The 17,786-nt window shown below is 49.6% G+C and overlaps 1 protein-coding gene across 9 annotated transcripts in view; it reads right to left on the bottom strand.

Moving 5' to 3' along the window:
- ARHGAP23 (Rho GTPase activating protein 23) overlaps nucleotides 1-17,786 on the bottom strand; it is a 331,343-nt gene that overhangs the window by 253,190 nt on the left and 60,367 nt on the right. For 8 of the 9 annotated variants that reach the window (XR_014773313.1, XR_014773314.1, XR_014773315.1 and 5 more), the window contains 6 exons: nucleotides 16,462-16,535; nucleotides 16,124-16,213; nucleotides 15,334-15,459; nucleotides 5,448-5,489; nucleotides 4,185-4,281; nucleotides 2,313-2,344 (listed from right to left, as the gene is read on the bottom strand). Coding sequence is in view for 6 of the 9 variants with exons in the window: in XM_084751066.1 (XP_084607192.1) it covers nucleotides 2,313-2,344; nucleotides 4,185-4,281; nucleotides 5,448-5,489; nucleotides 15,334-15,459; nucleotides 16,124-16,213; nucleotides 16,462-16,535 (461 nt within the window). In the remaining 3 variants the exon portion in view is untranslated. Of the gene's footprint in view, nucleotides 1-2,312; nucleotides 2,345-3,759; nucleotides 3,783-4,184; nucleotides 4,282-5,447; nucleotides 5,490-15,333; nucleotides 15,460-16,123; nucleotides 16,214-16,461; nucleotides 16,536-17,786 lie in introns of all 9 variants that reach the window. The other variant, XM_084751071.1, reaches the window with a different exon arrangement.

The raw sequence follows: 17,786 nt of genomic DNA, 5'->3' as shown, positions 1-17,786 counted from the left end.
TGCTGTGCATGTGTGGCACCACATCCAGTGGGAGACTGTTTTTAAATTATACTATTGTGGTGGTTTGAAAAAGAATGGCCCCCACCCACACACATACATTTGAATGCTGAGTCACCAGGGATGGCCCTATTTGAAAGGATTAGGAGGATTAAGAGGTGTGGCCTTGTTGAAGTATGTCACTGGGATTAAGTTTCAAAAGCCCCTGCCAAGCCCAGAGTGACTCTCTCCCTCTGCCTGTGAATCAAGATGTGATTCTCAGCAGGCCACCATGCTTCCCGCCGTGATGATATAAAACTGTAAGCCAGTCCCTAACTAAACGCTTTCTCTTACAATAGGTGCCTTGTTCATGATGTCGCTTCGCAGCCATAGACCAGATAAGACAACCATTTTATAACTAAGATACTACAAACTTGGATAAATAGATGAATTACTTAAAATTAGAAAAATAAGCCAGGTACCCACCCAGGAAAAAGGTAGCAAGACTATAAATTTGGACTACATACAGAGACTCTGCCTCATAAATTTAAAAAATAAAAAATGACTTGGCAGGTAAAGGAATTTTCCACCAAGCCTGAGGATCCCTATTATCCACATTGTGGAAGACAAGAGCTAACTCTCAAAAGTTGCCCTCCGACCTCCACACACACATGAATATGCACTGGAATGCCTGAACACACACACACACAAATATACAATATATAAATGTAATTTAGAAAACAAACAAAAGAGAAAAACTACTTCGGACAAATAAAAAGAAATAAAAACCCAAAACATTTTCCCCTTAAAATATTTGATAGAATTTACCAGTGAGGCCGTCTGGACCTGGCATTTTCTCGGCTGGAAGGTTTTTATACACCAATTAAAATTCTTTGGTAGATACAGGACTATTTAGGTTATCTATACCTTATGCAAATTTTGGTAGTTTGAATCCGTCTAAGTATAGGTGTATGTCTTTTAAGTTACTGAGTTTATGGGCAGAGTTGCTTATAGTATTGTCTGAGTACCTGTGTGGTCTGCCCTGATGTCCCTGTGTTAGTGTCTGTGTGGTCTGCACTGATGTCCCTGTGTTAGTGTCTGTGTGGTCTGCACTGATGTCGCTGTGTTAGTGTCTGTGTGGTCTGCACTGATGTCGCTGTGTTAGTGTCTGTGTGGTCTGCACTGATGTCGCTGTGTTAGTGTCTGTGTGGTCTGCACTGTGTTAGTGTCTGTGTGGTCTGCACTGTGTTAATGTCTGTGTGGTCTGCACTGATGACCCTGTGTTAGTGTCTGTGTGGTCTGCACTGATGTCGCTGTGTTAGTGTCTGTGTGGTCTACACTGATGTCGCTGTGTTAGTGTCTGTGTGGTCTGCACTGATGTCCCTGTGTTAGCGTCTGTGTGGTCTCCACTGATGTCATCACTGTGTTAGCGTCTGTGTGGTCTGCACTGATGTCCCTGTGTTAGTGTCTGTGTGGTCTGCACTGATGTCGCTGTGTTAGTGTCTGTGTGGTCTGTACTGATGTCCCTGTGTTAGTGTCTGTGTGGTCTGTACTGATGTCACTGTGTTAGTGTCTGTGTGGTCTGTAGATATACTTGCAGTCATCTTTAGCACTGGTAATTTGTGCCATCTCTTCTTATTCTGTCAGTCTGATTAGAAGTTTACCAATTTTATTGATTTTTTTCAGAGAAACAGCTTGTAGTTTCATTGATTTTTTTTCTTAAGTGTTTTCAATTTCATTGATTTCTCATTCATCTTCCTTTTCCTTTTATTAAGCCCTCCCAGAAAGCCTTTTGTTTATTTGGTTTGGTTTGGTGTTGAGACTGGATCTTGTTATGAAGCCCTGGCTAACCTGGAACTCAGTATGTAGCCCAAGCTGCCTCTACCTCCCAAGTGCTGAATTACAGGTGTGAGCCATAACACTCAGTTCCCCTAGAGTCCTTAGGGATGTTTATCATAGCAGACATATTGCTGTTATTTTCATTTTACAGGTAAGGAAGCTAAATTCACAAAGAACTACCCAACATCCTAAAACTAAGTGGCAGAGCCAGGACTCGAACTCAGGGCTTTCTGCCTGTAGAGCCTGTTGTAATGTCTCACTGGCTCTTGGCTGCCCAACTCCAAGGGCAGCCCCCCTTCCACATCAGATACCTCTCCATGCACCACCAGGGTTAACTTCTCAGCTTTCCTGAACACGCAGTACTTCCCACCTTCCTTCCCACAGGACCCTCAACTTTCCCCCGAGTCCAGCTATGGTTCTAATTCTCTGGACCAAAACCCCAAGCAGGCTGGCTGCCTTGTCCAGGCAGAACGTGTTTAGGAAGCCTTGGCACTAACCTTGGACTTGGCTGAACTACAGGTGGTGGAATCTGTTGGCAAAAGAAAGAAAACTGAAGTCAGATCAAGAAAGATAAGCCCGGGTCTTGTTAATACATTTTCCTCTCCTCAAAGGTTCAGAGATGAGGGCGTTCTCCCCAGGCCCTAGGAGTGTCATTGGTTCTGTTGGCATTTTCTATGGGATGGCCCTGGAGCAGAAGATGATGTTAGCCACCACTTCTTTTAGAGGCCCAGATTTAAGGACAAAGCGGGCTTTTCCTTGGGCTCCTCTCCCCTCCCCCCCCTACCCCTGAGACTCTGGAGAGAAAATGCCAGTATCGGATGGAGTCCACACAAACCACAGTGGCGCAACACAGCACTTCACAGCTACTCTGAAGGACATGAAGACCACACAGTGCAGAGAGAGGTGTGTGCCCCACCCCCACCACATGAGAGGGAAAAGGGACCACACTCAGTGATCAGGTAACAGAGCAGACATGAGGTGGGTGAGACACAGGGGGTACAGTGGGCTGGTGACAGAGCCGACATCAACCTGCCCTGTCCCCTTTTAAAACCGGTCAGAACCATCACATCCAAGGGTGCCACTCCTTAATATCTCCGGAATGGAGAAGGAACCAGATCACAAGACCTGGCAGTGCCCTCTCCAAGGCCGGAGGAGGAAGCAGGTTGGTTCAAAGGCCTGGGATGGCGAGCAAGTGCAGTTAATTCACACTCTCAGGCAGGCAGGTTAGAGGCCCCTCCCCAGCCCCTCCCCCTGCCAATGGTGAGAAGAGCAAGAATGGTTGGACCACACTGGACACACATGGGGCAGGCGGCAGCAGGTGATTAGAAGAGACAGGGGGCTCCTCTCTGCCACCCCACCCCCAGTCTGCATCTCAGAACTAGGGACGCGGTGGGGCCCTTTCTCTGGGACAAGAACTGGACACGCTAGAGGGCAGTAAAGCCAGAACAGGAGATGAGCTCGTGGCTGGGGCCAGGAAGAAAGGGACCACTTGTTTGCCTCTGAGCACAGAAAGCATCCTTCCTCTGAAACAGGGCTTCCAGGAGTGTCCAGGGCCCAAACTGAGGCAGGAGCTGTCATCGTATAACGGCTTCTAGGGGTGGCATCAATATCACTGGTCCCTGCAGAGGCTGGGTCCACAGGCAAGCTTCCCTTATCTTGGTCACCCTGAAGTGCTTGCACTGCACAGGAAAGGCCACAGAGCTGGGGGCTTCCCTGGTGGCAGGGTCGGGGTGGGGGGTGGTCTGGCTTCCTCTGAGAAGGGAACACAAGGATAAGAGGAGGCAGGGTGGGGGTCAAGGGTCACTTGTGAACAGTGCTGCCAACTGCTATGTCAGGCTGGGGTTCCTCACTGCTGGGGACATGTCGTCCACTGTTCACGCCTGCCCAGCCTTCTTATAATCACCCGCCACTGTTAGTGACCGAGGCCGCGACGCCGCACTATACCCTTTAAATCTCCAAGAGGTCCGCTAGAGGAGGAGGGCAGGAGGAGGAGAGGAGCGGGAGGATGGAGCAGGTGGGAGAAGAGCAAAGGGAGAAGAGAGGGAGGGGCCAGGGTGCAAGGAGAGAAGGAAGAAAAATTACAAAGAGGAATGCACCCGGAAGAACACCGCCAGCTGTGCACACCGAGGGCTCAGGAGCAAAACCAGTGAAGAAAGCTAAACACAGCCCCCGCCCAGCCCTGGGTAAGCTGAGCACACAGCTGGATTTTCCCAGAGAGAGAAAGCCCACCATGACCCGTCTTAGGGTACTGCCAGGCCAAGGCCCTGTGGGGAGGGGCCAGGGAAGCTAAACATCTGGCCAGGCATCTGGGACCCTCAGGAAGGCAGAACCCACCCCTAGGCACCCCCTACCCAGGTCCCTGTACTCACCTGAGCCTGGATCACTGGGGGGCACTGTCCTGCCAATGTTGGGCAGGAGGTACTCAATGTTGGGCACTGATTGTGGCTCCTTGTCATCAACAGGGGTCTGTAAACAGGAGGAGGAGGGTCAGCCAGCAGCCTCCCAAGTGGCTAGCCCTCAGGCGTCTCAGAATGTGGTAGCCTGACGTGGGAACACCCCGAGAATAGGTTTGACAGGTCTCCCACAGCACTGTTTAGTGTTGTCCCACCAGGATGGAATTCCAAAGGTTCCCTCAGCTGAGAACAAGGGCTTGCCTCCCCCATCTGACTGGAACATCCTACACTCTAAGTACTGGGTTTCCTCGGACTTCGACCTGTGTCGTCCCTATCTGACTGGTACTCCTGAAAGGACAGGCTGTGTCTCCACCATCAGACTGCAGGTATTTTGGGCCAAGAATCTTCCTTTGATTAAATTTTTAAAAAAGATTTTAACTTTTGTTTTGTTTTGTTTTGTTTTTTGAGACAGGGTTTCTCTGTGTAACAGCTCTGGCTGTCCTGGAACTTGCTCTGTAGTCCAGGCTGGCCTATAACTAACGGAGATCCGCCTGCCTCTGCCTCCAAAGTTCTGGGATTAAAGGCTTGTGCCACCACTGCCCAGCCTTATTTTAACTTTTTATATGTCTGGGTAGTTTGCATCAGATACGCTTGGAATTGATGTACAGATAGATGGCTGTGAGCTGCCATGTGGGTCCTGGAACTCAAACCTGGGTCCTCTGGAAGAGCAGCAAGTACTCTTAATCAATGAGCCATCTCTCCAGCCTCTTTTATTTCTATTTATTTATTTGTATTGGTTTATTTTTCGAGACAGAGTTTCTCTGTGTAGCCTTGGCTATCCTGGATTCACTTTGTAGACCAGGCTGGCCTCAAACTCACAGCAATCCGCCTGCCTCTGCCTCCCTGAGTGCTGGGATCACAGGCATGTGCCACCACGGCTGACTCTCTTTTATTTTAATTATGTGTAATTATCTGTGTTTGAGTGTAGTTTTGTGCACTTGAGTGTAGTACCGGTGGAGGCCAGAAGGTGGCGGGCGTCACAAGTGCTGGGGTTGGAGGTGACTGTGGCCTGAGTGTGGATACTAGGTACCACATTCAGGTTATCTGCAGGAACAGCAGGTATTCTTAACCTTTACGCCATCTCTCCACCACCACACCCGTTTGAATCTTGCTGTACACCCTTCCCCAGGACAAGGGGGCTACCTCAGACCAGACCCTGGCCACCCTCTCATTACTTACTCTCTCTCCTTTGTCCTCGTCATCACTGAAGAACCAGTCAGACTGTAGAAGAGACAAAGGACAGGGGTAAAATTAGCATGGGGAGAACTGAGGAAAGATGTAGGGTTCTCAACTTCCAGGCCAAAGGACCCAGAGTCCCAAGGGTGACTCCTCCTTTAAATAAGTCCTAGGAGAGGGGGCCCAGGCAGCTCCACAAGCTATGAGAAACATTTACAGGGAGACAAAGTGGGGCCACATGTGGAAGGAAAACAGGTCAGAGCTAGGAAGAGTCTACCACAAGCAGGTGACACCACAAGCAGTTTTCACCAACTGGTCCTGGGTGCCTCACTATGGTGTATGCACCACAGCCAGCCAGAAGACCTGAACAGCAGAGCCTTCTAGTGGTCATTAGGTGAACTGGTGGTGTTCTTTCTGGGAGCCAAAGCCCAGGTGGATCCACCCTGACATTGAGTCACAGTCTATCCAGTGAAGCAAAGTACCCAGAAACAAGTGTTAGCTTCCCTCAGACACAGGCAGGCAACAGCTTTCTCATAAATGCCAAACACTAGATGTGGTGACACATGCCTGTATGAGCCTTAGGGCTAGTGAATTTCCTTGAGTTCAAGGGCAGCCCATGCTACACTGTGAATTCGTCCAGCCTGGCTACAGAAGGTCTTGTCAAACCAAACACAACAGGTTAAGAAATGACGTGAACCCCCGGCCTCTGAGAAGCCAGAGGTCCAGACTGTTTACAAACGCCTGAGCGACATGGAGCTTCCAGCAGCGGGACATGGGTGACAGCAAGCAACGTTTCCCATCTGTGCTGGAGGAATACCACTTTGAAACTAGAAATTGTATATCCTGCTGAACTCTCATTTAAATTTAAGGCTACGCCTAGGTATATGGGTGCAGACTTACAGTCCCAGCACTAGGGCAGAAGCAGGAGTATTGCCACAGGGTTGAGGCCAGCCTAGTCAGGCCAATTAGGGCTACAATTAGGGCCTCTGCCTCCCTAAGTGCTGGGATTAAAGGCATGCGCCACCATGCTTGGCCTACAAGAAATCCTGTCTTGAAAAACCAAAAAACCAGGGGCTGGAGAGTTGGCTCAGTGGTTAAGAGCACTATCTGCTCTTCCAAAGGACCGGGGTTCAATTCCCAGCACCCACATGGGAGCTCACAACTGTCTGTAACTCCATGATCTGACAGCCTCACCAATGAACATAAATTCAAAAATTAAATAAAAATGTTTAAAAAAAAGAAAAAACAGAAACAAACAAAACAAACAAACAAACAAAAAAGAAAGAAAAAAGAAAAGAAAATGCATTCAAAAGCCAGCCTCCTCTGGGCTCCAGCCTCCAGAGTTCCTCAGAGTCTACACCCCACAGTCCGTGTCTTCCACTCACAGGGAATAAAACGACAACTAGTAATAACTGTACAGGAGCTAAAGCCCCTTCCAGACCTCACACATGGAGGAGCCCGCCATGGTTTGCAGAGCTACATCAGAACAGCAGCACTGCACAGAGACCCCAGCTATCCGTGCTGCCGTCTGAATGGCATGCAGACGTAGCCACGGAAGGAACCAGTGATAAGTTGCCTTCTCCCTACAAAAGATGCTCAGAGTAGGTGAAGACAGAGCGCAGAATGGAGAGGCAGCCAAGAAAGGCTTCCTATGGAAAATACACAAAGAACTCTTGAAACTCAAAACAGGAAAACAAAAAATGGGTCAAAGACCTGGATACCTCACCAAAGAAAACATGACAAATCAGTTTACGAGGGGTTGGGGCTTCAGCTGGGTGGCAGAGCCCTGGCCTAGCGTGTGAGGCTGAAGGTTCGATCCCCTGTAGGCCCGTGTGACTTAGGCCCCACTTCATACATCATCGGGGCACACAAACGAAAACAACACAATATCACCACACAGGTGTGGTGTGAACAAGGCTGTGTGTGTGTGTGTGTGTGTGTGTGTGTGTGTTGTGGTGGAGGGCGGGGCAGAGGCAGGGGGATCTCTGTAAGTTTTTGAGAGGCTGCAGAGTTCAAGGCTAGACCAGGCTACACAGTGAAAACAGAGAGAAAGAAAAAAAGAACAGAAACAACAGAAACTTCGGCTTGCATTCCTCGCTGGGACGAGATGACGGGCCACTCTCGACCTTAGTGATGGCTGTGTACTAAGCCAGCAGCTCTCCTTTCCTGTGACCTGCAGCCCTGCTCGCAGGAGTTAACCCAAGGGGCTGAAAGCTTAAGTCCACACACAGATCTGCACATAGCTGTCTGAAGCTAATGGCTAAGGCTTGAGGGCCACCAAGCTGTGTGCTGTGGTTTGACAAGTCCTTCAAAGGGCATCAAAGGCTTGGTCCCCAGGTGGCACTACTTTAGGGGGTGGGGCCTGGTGGGCGGTACCTCCTCCTCTTTGCTCCCAGGCTAATAAGGTGAACAGCTTTACTCTTCCATGCTCCAGCTACAATGATGTAACACCAGAGGCCAATGCAACAGGGACACACACGACTGGGAGCCTCAGAACTGGGAGCCAAAATAAACTTACCTTTCAACAAGTCAATTACCTCGGATATTTCACTAAATGACTGAGACCTGACCTATAACCCTTCAGTAAAGGAACACATAAATAAACCATCATATACCCTCCAATGGTATCAGAAGCAAACAGGCTGAGAGCCAGAGATGGTGGTACACACTTAGCAGACAGAGGCAGGAGGATCGGTGCAAGTTCCAGGGCAAACCTGGTCTACACACTAAGGTCTTATTTTAAAAGCAAAGCAATGAAGAGAAGACAGGGGTATTTCTGTGTCGTCTGCTTAATTTTGCTATGAATCCAAAACTTCCTGAAAATATCCAGGAAAAAAAAATGAACTTGTTAGACGGGTGTGATGACACACACCTTTAATCCCAGCACTCAGGAGACAGAGGCAGGTGGATTGCTGTCTACAAAGTGAGTCCAGGACAGCCAGGGCTACACAGAGAGACCCTGTCTCAAAAAACAAAAACAAAACAAAACAAAACAAAAAAAACCCAAACCAAAAAGAAAAGAAAAAAAAAATTGCTTAAGAGGTAAGAGAACTAAGAGCAGTTGTGGCCTTGCAGCCAATCGTCAGAAAACAGAGACACCTGAGACTGGTGAGCTGAGAATCGCACTCATGGAGCTAAGGCTGAGAACCAGAGAATCCCGAAGATGCAAGAGGTAAGGAAAAAACTTCAGTGGACAAAAATAAAGCGCAAAGCAAAGACATCTAATTTGTGCTGTGGTGCTGTTTGAGACAGGGTCTTACACTTGACCCAGGCTAGCCTCAGAGTCGCCGAAATCCTCCAGCCTCAAGTGCTGGTTAGAGGCATGAAATTACCAAACCATAAAAGATGTTTACACTGATGCTCTGCAAAAAGAGATTCAAAAGTCTTTGACAAGTGTGATCAAGACAAATGAAGACGGCTGGAGAGATGGCTCAGTGCTTCAGAGGACCTGAGTTCAAGTCCTAGCACCCACAATGCAACTGGCAACTACCTGTAAATCTAGTTTCTGCGGCTCAAACACCCTCTGCAGACAAGTGCTTCACAGACATAGTCCAGGCAAAACACACACACATAAAACAAAAATAAACACTGAAAAACAAACAACTAAGCCGTCCTGGGAATAAAGTTCAGCTGCGGTCCTTGGTGAACACGCCAAAGCCCTGGGTTTGATCTCCACAACAGCAGGAACCAGGAGGCAGGAGCATCAGAAGTTCAAGGTCGTTCTGAGCTACTTGGCAAGTTGGAGGGCCAGCCTGCTATATGGGAGCTGAAGCCTCAAAATACAAAGATGCCAGCAACCTAGGTCACTGCCCTCCTGGTGGTGCAGAGAACTGGCAAGCTCCAAGTTCTGAGGACCCAGGAAGTGCTCCACCAGCAAGTGCTCCACCAGGAAGTACTCCACCAGGAAGTGTTCCACCAGGAAGTGCTCCACTAGGAAGTGCTCCACCAACTCGGCTTCTCTTCTTTCCATCCTCTTGTGCTCCTCACCAGACTCCTCCTCCCCACTGACTTAAACAAACAGCATGGCCTTGCCGTGTGGTGTTTCTTCACAGCTACTGACTAAGGCAGAGCACAGTTGGTCAAAATACCACAGTGTAACAATAGAGAAAAACTGTGAGCACGGCCACAGTGACCAGGAGCTCTGACCCAGGGTCAGGAGACCAAACCTAAGCAGTCACAGGAAGGAGGAGCTGAGATGAAAGCTAAAGCCACACAGACTCTAGTCGATGAATGGAGCAGAAAAATTGCCAAATCTAGAACAAACAAACACCCAAAGAGAATCCTAAACTAGTCAGGCATGGTGGTACAGAGGCAGGCGGATTTTTTTTTTCTTTTTTTAAAGATTTACTTATTTATTATTTATTTATACACTATTCTGCCTGCATGTGTGCCTGCAGGCCAGAGGAGGGCACCAGATCTCATTATAGATGGTTGTGAGCCACCATGTGGTTGCTGGGACTTGAACTCAGGACCTTTGGAAGAACAGCCAGTGCTCTTAACCTCTGAGTCATGTCTCCAGCCCCCGAGGCAGGCGGATCTTTGTGAGTTCGAGGCCAGCTTGGTCTACAAAGTGAGTCCAGGACAGCCAAGGCTACCCAGAGAAATCCTGTCCTGAAAAACAGAGAGGGGGGGGGGAGGGAGGGAGGGAGGAGAATGTTAGTTCAAGACAGATTACAGGCAAGGTGTAAAAGTAAAAAGAAACAATGTTAGAAAGGCGTACATCTTGGGAGGCAAAGGCAGGCGGATCTCTGTGAGTTCAAAGCCAGCCTGGTCTACAGAGTGAGGTCCAGGATACCCAGCACTGTTACACAGAGAAACCCTGTCTTGGGGTAAAAAAAAGAAAGAAAGAAACAATATTATAAGCTGTAAGGGGGAAATGTGGACTCATCTACAAAGGCAGATCTGTCAAAGCACAGACTCTCTCACCAGCTGGCAAGAGGCCAGGAAAGCATGGCGCTGCGCATCTCCAGCCCTGTGCAAATAAACACCTGCTGACCAGGGCCCAGCAGAGATATGGTTTGAAACTGACAGAAAACTAAGAAAGTTTCAAGGTGAACACAAACTACAGTGGTTTCTTTACACAGAGGACAAAAATCTCCATCCTGAAAACACAGGAAGGAGTGAATCTCACGAGGAAGAGATAAACAAAAGGTCCAGAACGTTAACCCTGAAGCCCCTGATAGTAACAGGGGAGAAAGAAAAGGGCAAACACCACAATCCAAGCAGCTAGATCACAGGGTTAGTGAGCACCGCTCAGTCACGGCTTTACACAGAAATCACCTCAACCAGATCACAGGGTTAGTGAGCACCACTCAGTCACGGCCTTACACAGAAATCACCTCAAGCAGATCACAGGGTTAGTGAGCACCACTCAGTCACGGCCTTACACAGAAATCACCTCAACCCATCAACAGAGAGACAGACTAGCTGACTGGATTAAAAAGTTAATCATCAGCAGGCTGGAGAGATGGCTCAGCGGTTGGGAACACTGACTGTTCTTCCAGAGGACCCGGGTTCAATTCCCAGTACCCTTATGGCAGCTCACAACTGTCTGTAACTCCAAAATCTGACTCCCACAGACATATAGTGCACATAAAATAAAAATAAATAAATTATTAAAAAGAAAAGAAAAGAAAAAAAAAAGGTTAATCATCAGCAAAGATTACCATAGTCAGTTGGTCAAGCGAACGGAAGCTGAAAACTGGTGTAGCAGTAAGTAATAAGTAAACCTCAAAACAGGCACAGGCTGGGCATATGGCTCAGCTGGCAGAGCGCTTACCCAGAATGCACCAGGCTCGGAATTCATTACTCAGCATGAGGGGGGTAAAGTCACCATCATTGGACCAGGAAAAGCAATAGTAGAAATTATTTGAGCTGAGGATGTAGCTCAGTTGGTAGGTGCTTGCCTAGCATCCGTGAGGTTGTAGGTTCGATCCCTAGCACCACAGAAACCAGACAGGTAGTAAACATGGAGGTTCAGTGTCATCCTGCCTAAATACGGAGTTTATGGGCAGCCTGGGCCACATTTTCAAGGGATCCAACACTCTCTTCCAGCCTCTGTGGGCACCAGGCAGAAAGGAGTGCACAGACATACATGTAGGCATAACCCATACACATACAAAAAAAAGTTTAATTCAAAAAGATGGTCCCAAAGCAGCTCTGTTTAAAAAAAAAAAAAAAAAGAAGCTACCATTGAAAGTAATATACTAAGACCATTAAAAAAAAAGATGTGACAAGTGTGTGCATGTGTACATGTGCTTCCTTTTACAAAACAAACACTCATAAGCACACTTAACATAGTAGATGGTCTCAATACAACAACAGTGACTTGAATGCCCAGTTCTTAATCTGTACATAGTGCACGCAAATTTAAAATAATAAAGAGCGATGGAGCGATGGGTTAAAAGCGCTTACTGCTCTCCAGAGGGCCTGGGTTTATTCCTAGCACCCACGCTGGGCAGCTCACAGCCGCCTGTAAGCCCAGAGGGTCCTCTGCCTTCTTCCAGCCTCGGTGGGCACTGCGCACGCACACACAGACACAGACACACACACAGACACACAACCTTTTTAAAAAATCTAGCTGGGCAGGGTGCCTGTAACCTTATTACGCAGGAGGCAGGGGCAGGTGGATCTCTGAGTTTGAGGCTAGCCTGGTCTACATAGTGAGCTCTAGGATAGCCAGGACTACATAGAGAAACCCTGCTTCAATTTTTTTAAAATGACATTAGAGATCAAATGGACTTAACAGGTAACCATGGAGTATCTCTTCCAACAGATAGGAAAGACACACTCTTCCCATGAAGTCCCCTCTAAAATGGACTACCTTCTAAGCACCAGAGCAAGTCTTAACACACACAAAAGATTCAAAATAACTTCATCTATCTCATCAAATCAAAATGAAATAAAAGTTTAAATCAGGGGCTGCCTAGCAAGCGCAAGGCCCTGGGTTTGGTCCTCAGCTCTGGAAGGGGAAGGGGGAGGAGAGGAGGTGAAATCAGCAGTGAAAGAAACTGCACAGACACTTGGAGACTGAGTAATACACTACATTTTCTCAATATACCAATGAGAGAACCAGCAAGGAGGCTCTCAGAGATATTGTACAGCAGTAGTAAGTACTTCACTAAGACCCAACAGTGCTGGCAAGATGGCTGGGCTGGTGTCGCGTCTGGCCGTGCAGGCCTAGTAACCAGAGTTCACTCTGTGGAAACAAAGATGGCAGCAAAGAACTGCTGCCACAAAGTTGCACCCTGACCTCCACACATGCAACTCAGCACATGCACTCACACACACACACCATGCACACACTCACACATACACCCTGTGCACACACACAATACACACCATGCACACACATACACACCGTGCACACACTCACACATACACACTGTGCACACACACACACCATGCACACACACAATACACACCATGCACACACATATACACTGTGCACACACTAACATATATATACCATGCACATACACATACACACTCACACATATACACTGTGCATATATACACATACACACAGTGCATATATACATACACACACACACCGTGCACACACACACATACACACCCTGTACCCGCACACACACACATACACACCATGCACACCAACACATAATAGCCATTTTTCTCAATCAGAAGGATCTTAGTCATCTAAAGTCTTACACAAACAAGAACAAGCCACACTCAGCAGCGGATGTCAAGGAATAATACAGATCAATAGAGACCAATGAAGTAGAGACTAAAAGAACAAAGGGATGAATATATAAAAAGTTGATTCTTTGAAAAAAAAAACTAGGCTGGTATGGAGGTACACACCTGTAATCAAGAGTTCAAGGCTAGCCTCAATCACATAACCGGGGCTACATTGTACCCTCTGTAGGAACTTGCTTGGTAGACCAGGCTGGCCTCGAACTCAGAAATCTGCCTGTCTCTCTCTTGCCTCTCAAGTGCTAGAATTAAAGGTGTGGCCCCATGACAGGAACTCCTGTAGGAAGCCATTTTGGCTGAAATCTCAGGAGGAGTTCTTATTTCCCACTAATTCCAATGGTCACTGTCTGGCCAGAGCTGACTCCAGTTTGTACAACCCACCCCAGCCTGGGCTCTGCAGCTCCTATAGAGACACACCACAGACTCAGGTGTGCTGGCCCAAAGGGGCCGCAGAGGGTGGAGCTTCCTCAGAGTTAAAGATGCCCCCAGGCCTAGGAGGCCGAGAGTGCAGAGTTAGCAGCTGACTGACTGTCCGCTGACTCACTCACACGCTTACTCATTCGCTTAGCAAACGCAGTGTTCACCATGCACACTCTGGGCTGGGTACCAAGCAGACACGACCCCTGTCCCACTGAGGGACAGCAGACACTGCCTCCAGGAAAATTGATTAGCTACGGGGCTGCTTTCTTCCCAAAGGCTGCTGTTTTAACTCCTGTGTTGACCACAGGACTCAGGCTTCCAGCAACTTCTCCAAAAACCACAGAGCCAGGAGCCCTCCCTCTCAACCACGGCTCCTTTTGTGGGTGCCTCTGGGGATGAGAGCACACCCCTCCCGGGCCACACAGAGACTCTGGTGCTGGCAGCAGCCTTAGCATCCAAGTAGCCAGGCCCGTGCTGGGAGGACAATAGGCCGTGACGCTGCTCCTGCAGCCAGGTCCCCGACCATGAGGGCAAAGAAAGGCGGATGAGGAGGCAACAGGGTCAGCATGACCCGAGCCCACTGCTGCCTCAGTCAGCCCTGGCCCACCAGCTGCCCTCTGGTCAGTCAGCCCTGGCAAGAAGGAGTGAGGCAGTGCGGTGAGCACAGCCTCCAGGTAGACAGACCTGGTTCAAATCCCGGAGATGCTATTTTTGGTGTGTGACCGTGTGTGCGTCATTACCTCTCTAAGACCCAGCTTCCCTCATCTATAGGTGTGGGTGACAGGACGCAGCTTTTCTTCTCTAAGGTGTCTGAAGGAGAAGACCACAGCTCCCCTCCTGCGACCAATGGCTAGCCAACCTTACTCCCTCTGCAGGAGAGGACTCCGGGTCCACACTTTGTAGCTGTCACAACATTGGTTAAGTGGGAAATCGGATGATTTATAAATCACACCTGAGCCCCTAGCATCAGTGGTTCTCAACTTTCCTGATGCTGTGACCCTTTAATTTAGTCCCTCGTGTTGTGGTGACCTGAAACTACACAATTATTTTCGTTGCTACTTCATAGCTGTAACTCTTCTACTGTTATGAATCGTAATGTAAATATTGGTGTTTTCCGATGGTCTTAGGCAACCACTGCGACCCACACGTTGAGAACCACTGAAAAGCAAGCAATTGCCTTCTGACTGGGCCTCAGAAGATAGAGGCCTCTGTCGCCCTCTGCTGGACACTTTGGTTTCTTCATCTTTCCTAGACAAAAGCAAGAATCTAGCCAACTACAGGCTCCTTGGCCCTCCAGGAGTCAGAAGGTAAAGCAGTAGGTTACACTAGAGCACCATGGAGGATGTGGCCTGAGTCCGTGCTCCATGTCCTGTACCTCCTGTGCTCCCTGAGCTGGCCTGTGGGTGTTGGGGCCCTCTGCATGACACCCAAGTCACACTGTACACCCACTTCTGCAGGCCACCTCTCCAGGAAAAGCCTACTGAGGCCCCTCTGTGTGCAGTCTCCAGCCCCACGGTACTATTATTGCTTCTCCTCCCTGACTTTTGCAATCTTGATCCTCTGCTGAGGACTTGGATTCCTTCCTCTTCTGCCTTGATGGCAGCTTGTCACTGTCCAAGGCCTTGCAGCCACCCAGCAGTGTCCTCCCTGGCTGCAGGTGCTTTCGAAAGCATCCTGGGCACACGGGCTGGGCTGGGCAGGAACAGAGCCTGGTCCTGAACTTCCAGCATACAAATATACAGTGGGCACTCACGTGCTGGATCAGCGTCTCCACGATCTTGTATCGGTCCGGCATGTGCGTGACCATGTCCGTCATGTTGTCTTCGGATGTCCTAACCAACGTTGGCCCGAAGACCAGAGCCAGGTTCCGGGGCTCCATCTGGGTTGGGAGGGAAAAATCCCAGAATTCATTGCTTTGAGCATGACCTCCAGTACCCTTCGCTCCAGGCCACTGAGAGCCCCCCCACCCCCAACTCTGATATGTCCCTGTATTAGGGGATGACCATCTCACATGGGCACGGAGAGGCTGCCAAGCAGAGTAAAAGCCAGATGTTTAGCATCTCTTATGCCCGGCAGCCATGATCAATGTCCACCTCACACGCCCATCCAGGGCAGCCCTGGGGGGTTAGTACTAGCAGTAGGGGTTCTGATGTGGGGGGCATGTTGGGGGGTCTACAGCATTTTAGATCAAGGAGGGACCCCTGTTTTATTAGTCCCCTCTTCTTCCCCAGTGCAGGACCAAGAGACAGAAAGAACCGGATTAAGAAGATGCAAAGTGAGGAACTGGAGCAGAGGACAAATGACAGCCCGCACAGAACAGAGGACAAATGACAGCCCGCACGGAGCACTACAGCCCTTGGCTTCTTCATGGCCCTCAGCAACTCAGGAGCCGGCTCTCTGAGGGAATGGTGTGCACGGGTCAGCGTGGTAGGAACAGAACCCTTAGGCAGAGGGAGGGCTCACGGGGCCTCAAATCATGCCGAGGTAGCAGCGATCCCAGAGTGGGCGGTGCTTCCCAGACTCCACGAGGGAGCCGCACGCACCTTGTTTTTCTCTGAGTGGTCAGCAATGGTCTTGAGATGGCACACGAGGAATTTAAGCGTTTCATAGTAGTGTCCTGGGAGATCCCGGATCTAGGGGGCGGGAGGAAGGAAAAGGGGTCAGGCAGTGACGTTCTTGGCAATCCAGCCTCCGCTAAGCCCCAAAGGGTCTCCCACTGCCCCGCCATAGGGAGCTGGAGTCCACCTTCCAACCCCTTCCTTGGTACACATGGGGAAACTGAGGCTACTGATGGAGAAGGACTTCTTTAAAGTCTCTGGGAGAACGGCCCCAGCAACCTCTCCTGCCTGCCTGCCTGCCTGCCGGCACGTCATCTCCTCACCAGCTTCCGAAGGGTCTTCATCCTCTCCCTGGAATCTTCTATCCGGTTGGCCTCGATGAAGTCGTTGTATTTGTCTAGAACACAGGAAAGACCCTCAGTGGAGGGAGGCACCCCGTGCCCCGCTCTCGGGAGCCGAGGACCCCAGCCAGGAGTGGAAGGCATCGCTGCAGCCCTCGGTGTTCCAGTGCGATGAAGACCAGAGCTTCTCCATGATCCCTGACGAGGGTGTCTCATTACCTACGCTACCCCGCCTTCCCCAGGGTAAGGATCCCACGGCCAGTAGGTCGGAAAGCAAGGAGAGGAGCTTCTAGACGCCTCTCCTACCCAACCAGGCCCCAGCTCCTGCCAAGGACGTCCCCAGGGAACACTAATATTGGAGGTACTAAGCCCTCTTCCCTGTGCTCCTGGGGCCAGTAGCCTCCACCAGGTCAGCTGGGGCAACCTGCAGCAAACAGGAGCTTAGCATGGCCAGGCCCTCAGTACCATCTCCAGCACCTCAAAATATACAACAAAGTTCACCCGGAGGAGCTGGGTGCAAGCACTGCCAGGATCATGGTTTGGGCTTGGCGATGGCTCAGCACGTGAAATGCTTGCTGTGCCAGCATGGGGACCTGAAATTTGGATCCACAGCATGACATAAAAGGCTCACTGTGGCAGTACGCCCTGTCACCCCAACACCGGGAGAGGAGATGGGACGGTCCCCAGAGTTCACTTGGCTAGGGAGTCTAGCTAACTGGCAAGCCCCAGACACATGGAGAGGCCCTGTCTCAGAAAAGAAGGTGGAGAGTGACACAGGAAGACAGTGGGTGTCAGCTGTTGGCTTTATGAGGATGTGCACGCGGGGCAGTGGGAAGGCCTGGGATTTCACCCAGGACAAAGGCCGTGGGAAGGACGAAGGCATTCCTACACACCTGGGACCAGCGAGAAAGCGTCTGTTTCTACATCACACAAGTTGGTTTAGTCGTATGACAGAGTCTAATATGTGAACTGAAATGTCAAAGCTGAGGGCCTGTGGGGTGGCTGTGTGTGTAAAGGCACTCGCTGCCAAGTCTGGCAACCTGAGTTCAACCCCGGGGTCCCACGCGGTACAAGGAGAGAACTGAATCCCACAAGCTGTCCATGACCTCTATCTACATGAGTGACTGTGAGTGACTGGCATGTTTGCGTACTGCCTCCGCCATACTAAAGAAAATAAATAAATATAATATATTTTTTAAAAGATCAAAGGCAAGTTGAGCATGCTGGCTCATGCATATAATCTTAGCACCCAGGAGGCTGAGGCAGGAGGATTTTTCTAAGTCTGAGGTCTGAGGCCAGTCTAAATA

The sequence above is a fragment of the Acomys minous genome (genome assembly GCF_964271855.1).
Source record: "Acomys minous genome assembly, chromosome: 12".
NCBI lineage: Eukaryota > Metazoa > Chordata > Mammalia > Rodentia > Muridae > Acomys > Acomys minous.
The sequence above is the reverse complement of the archived record's forward strand: the minus strand, read 5'-3'. Positions and strand labels throughout refer to the sequence as shown.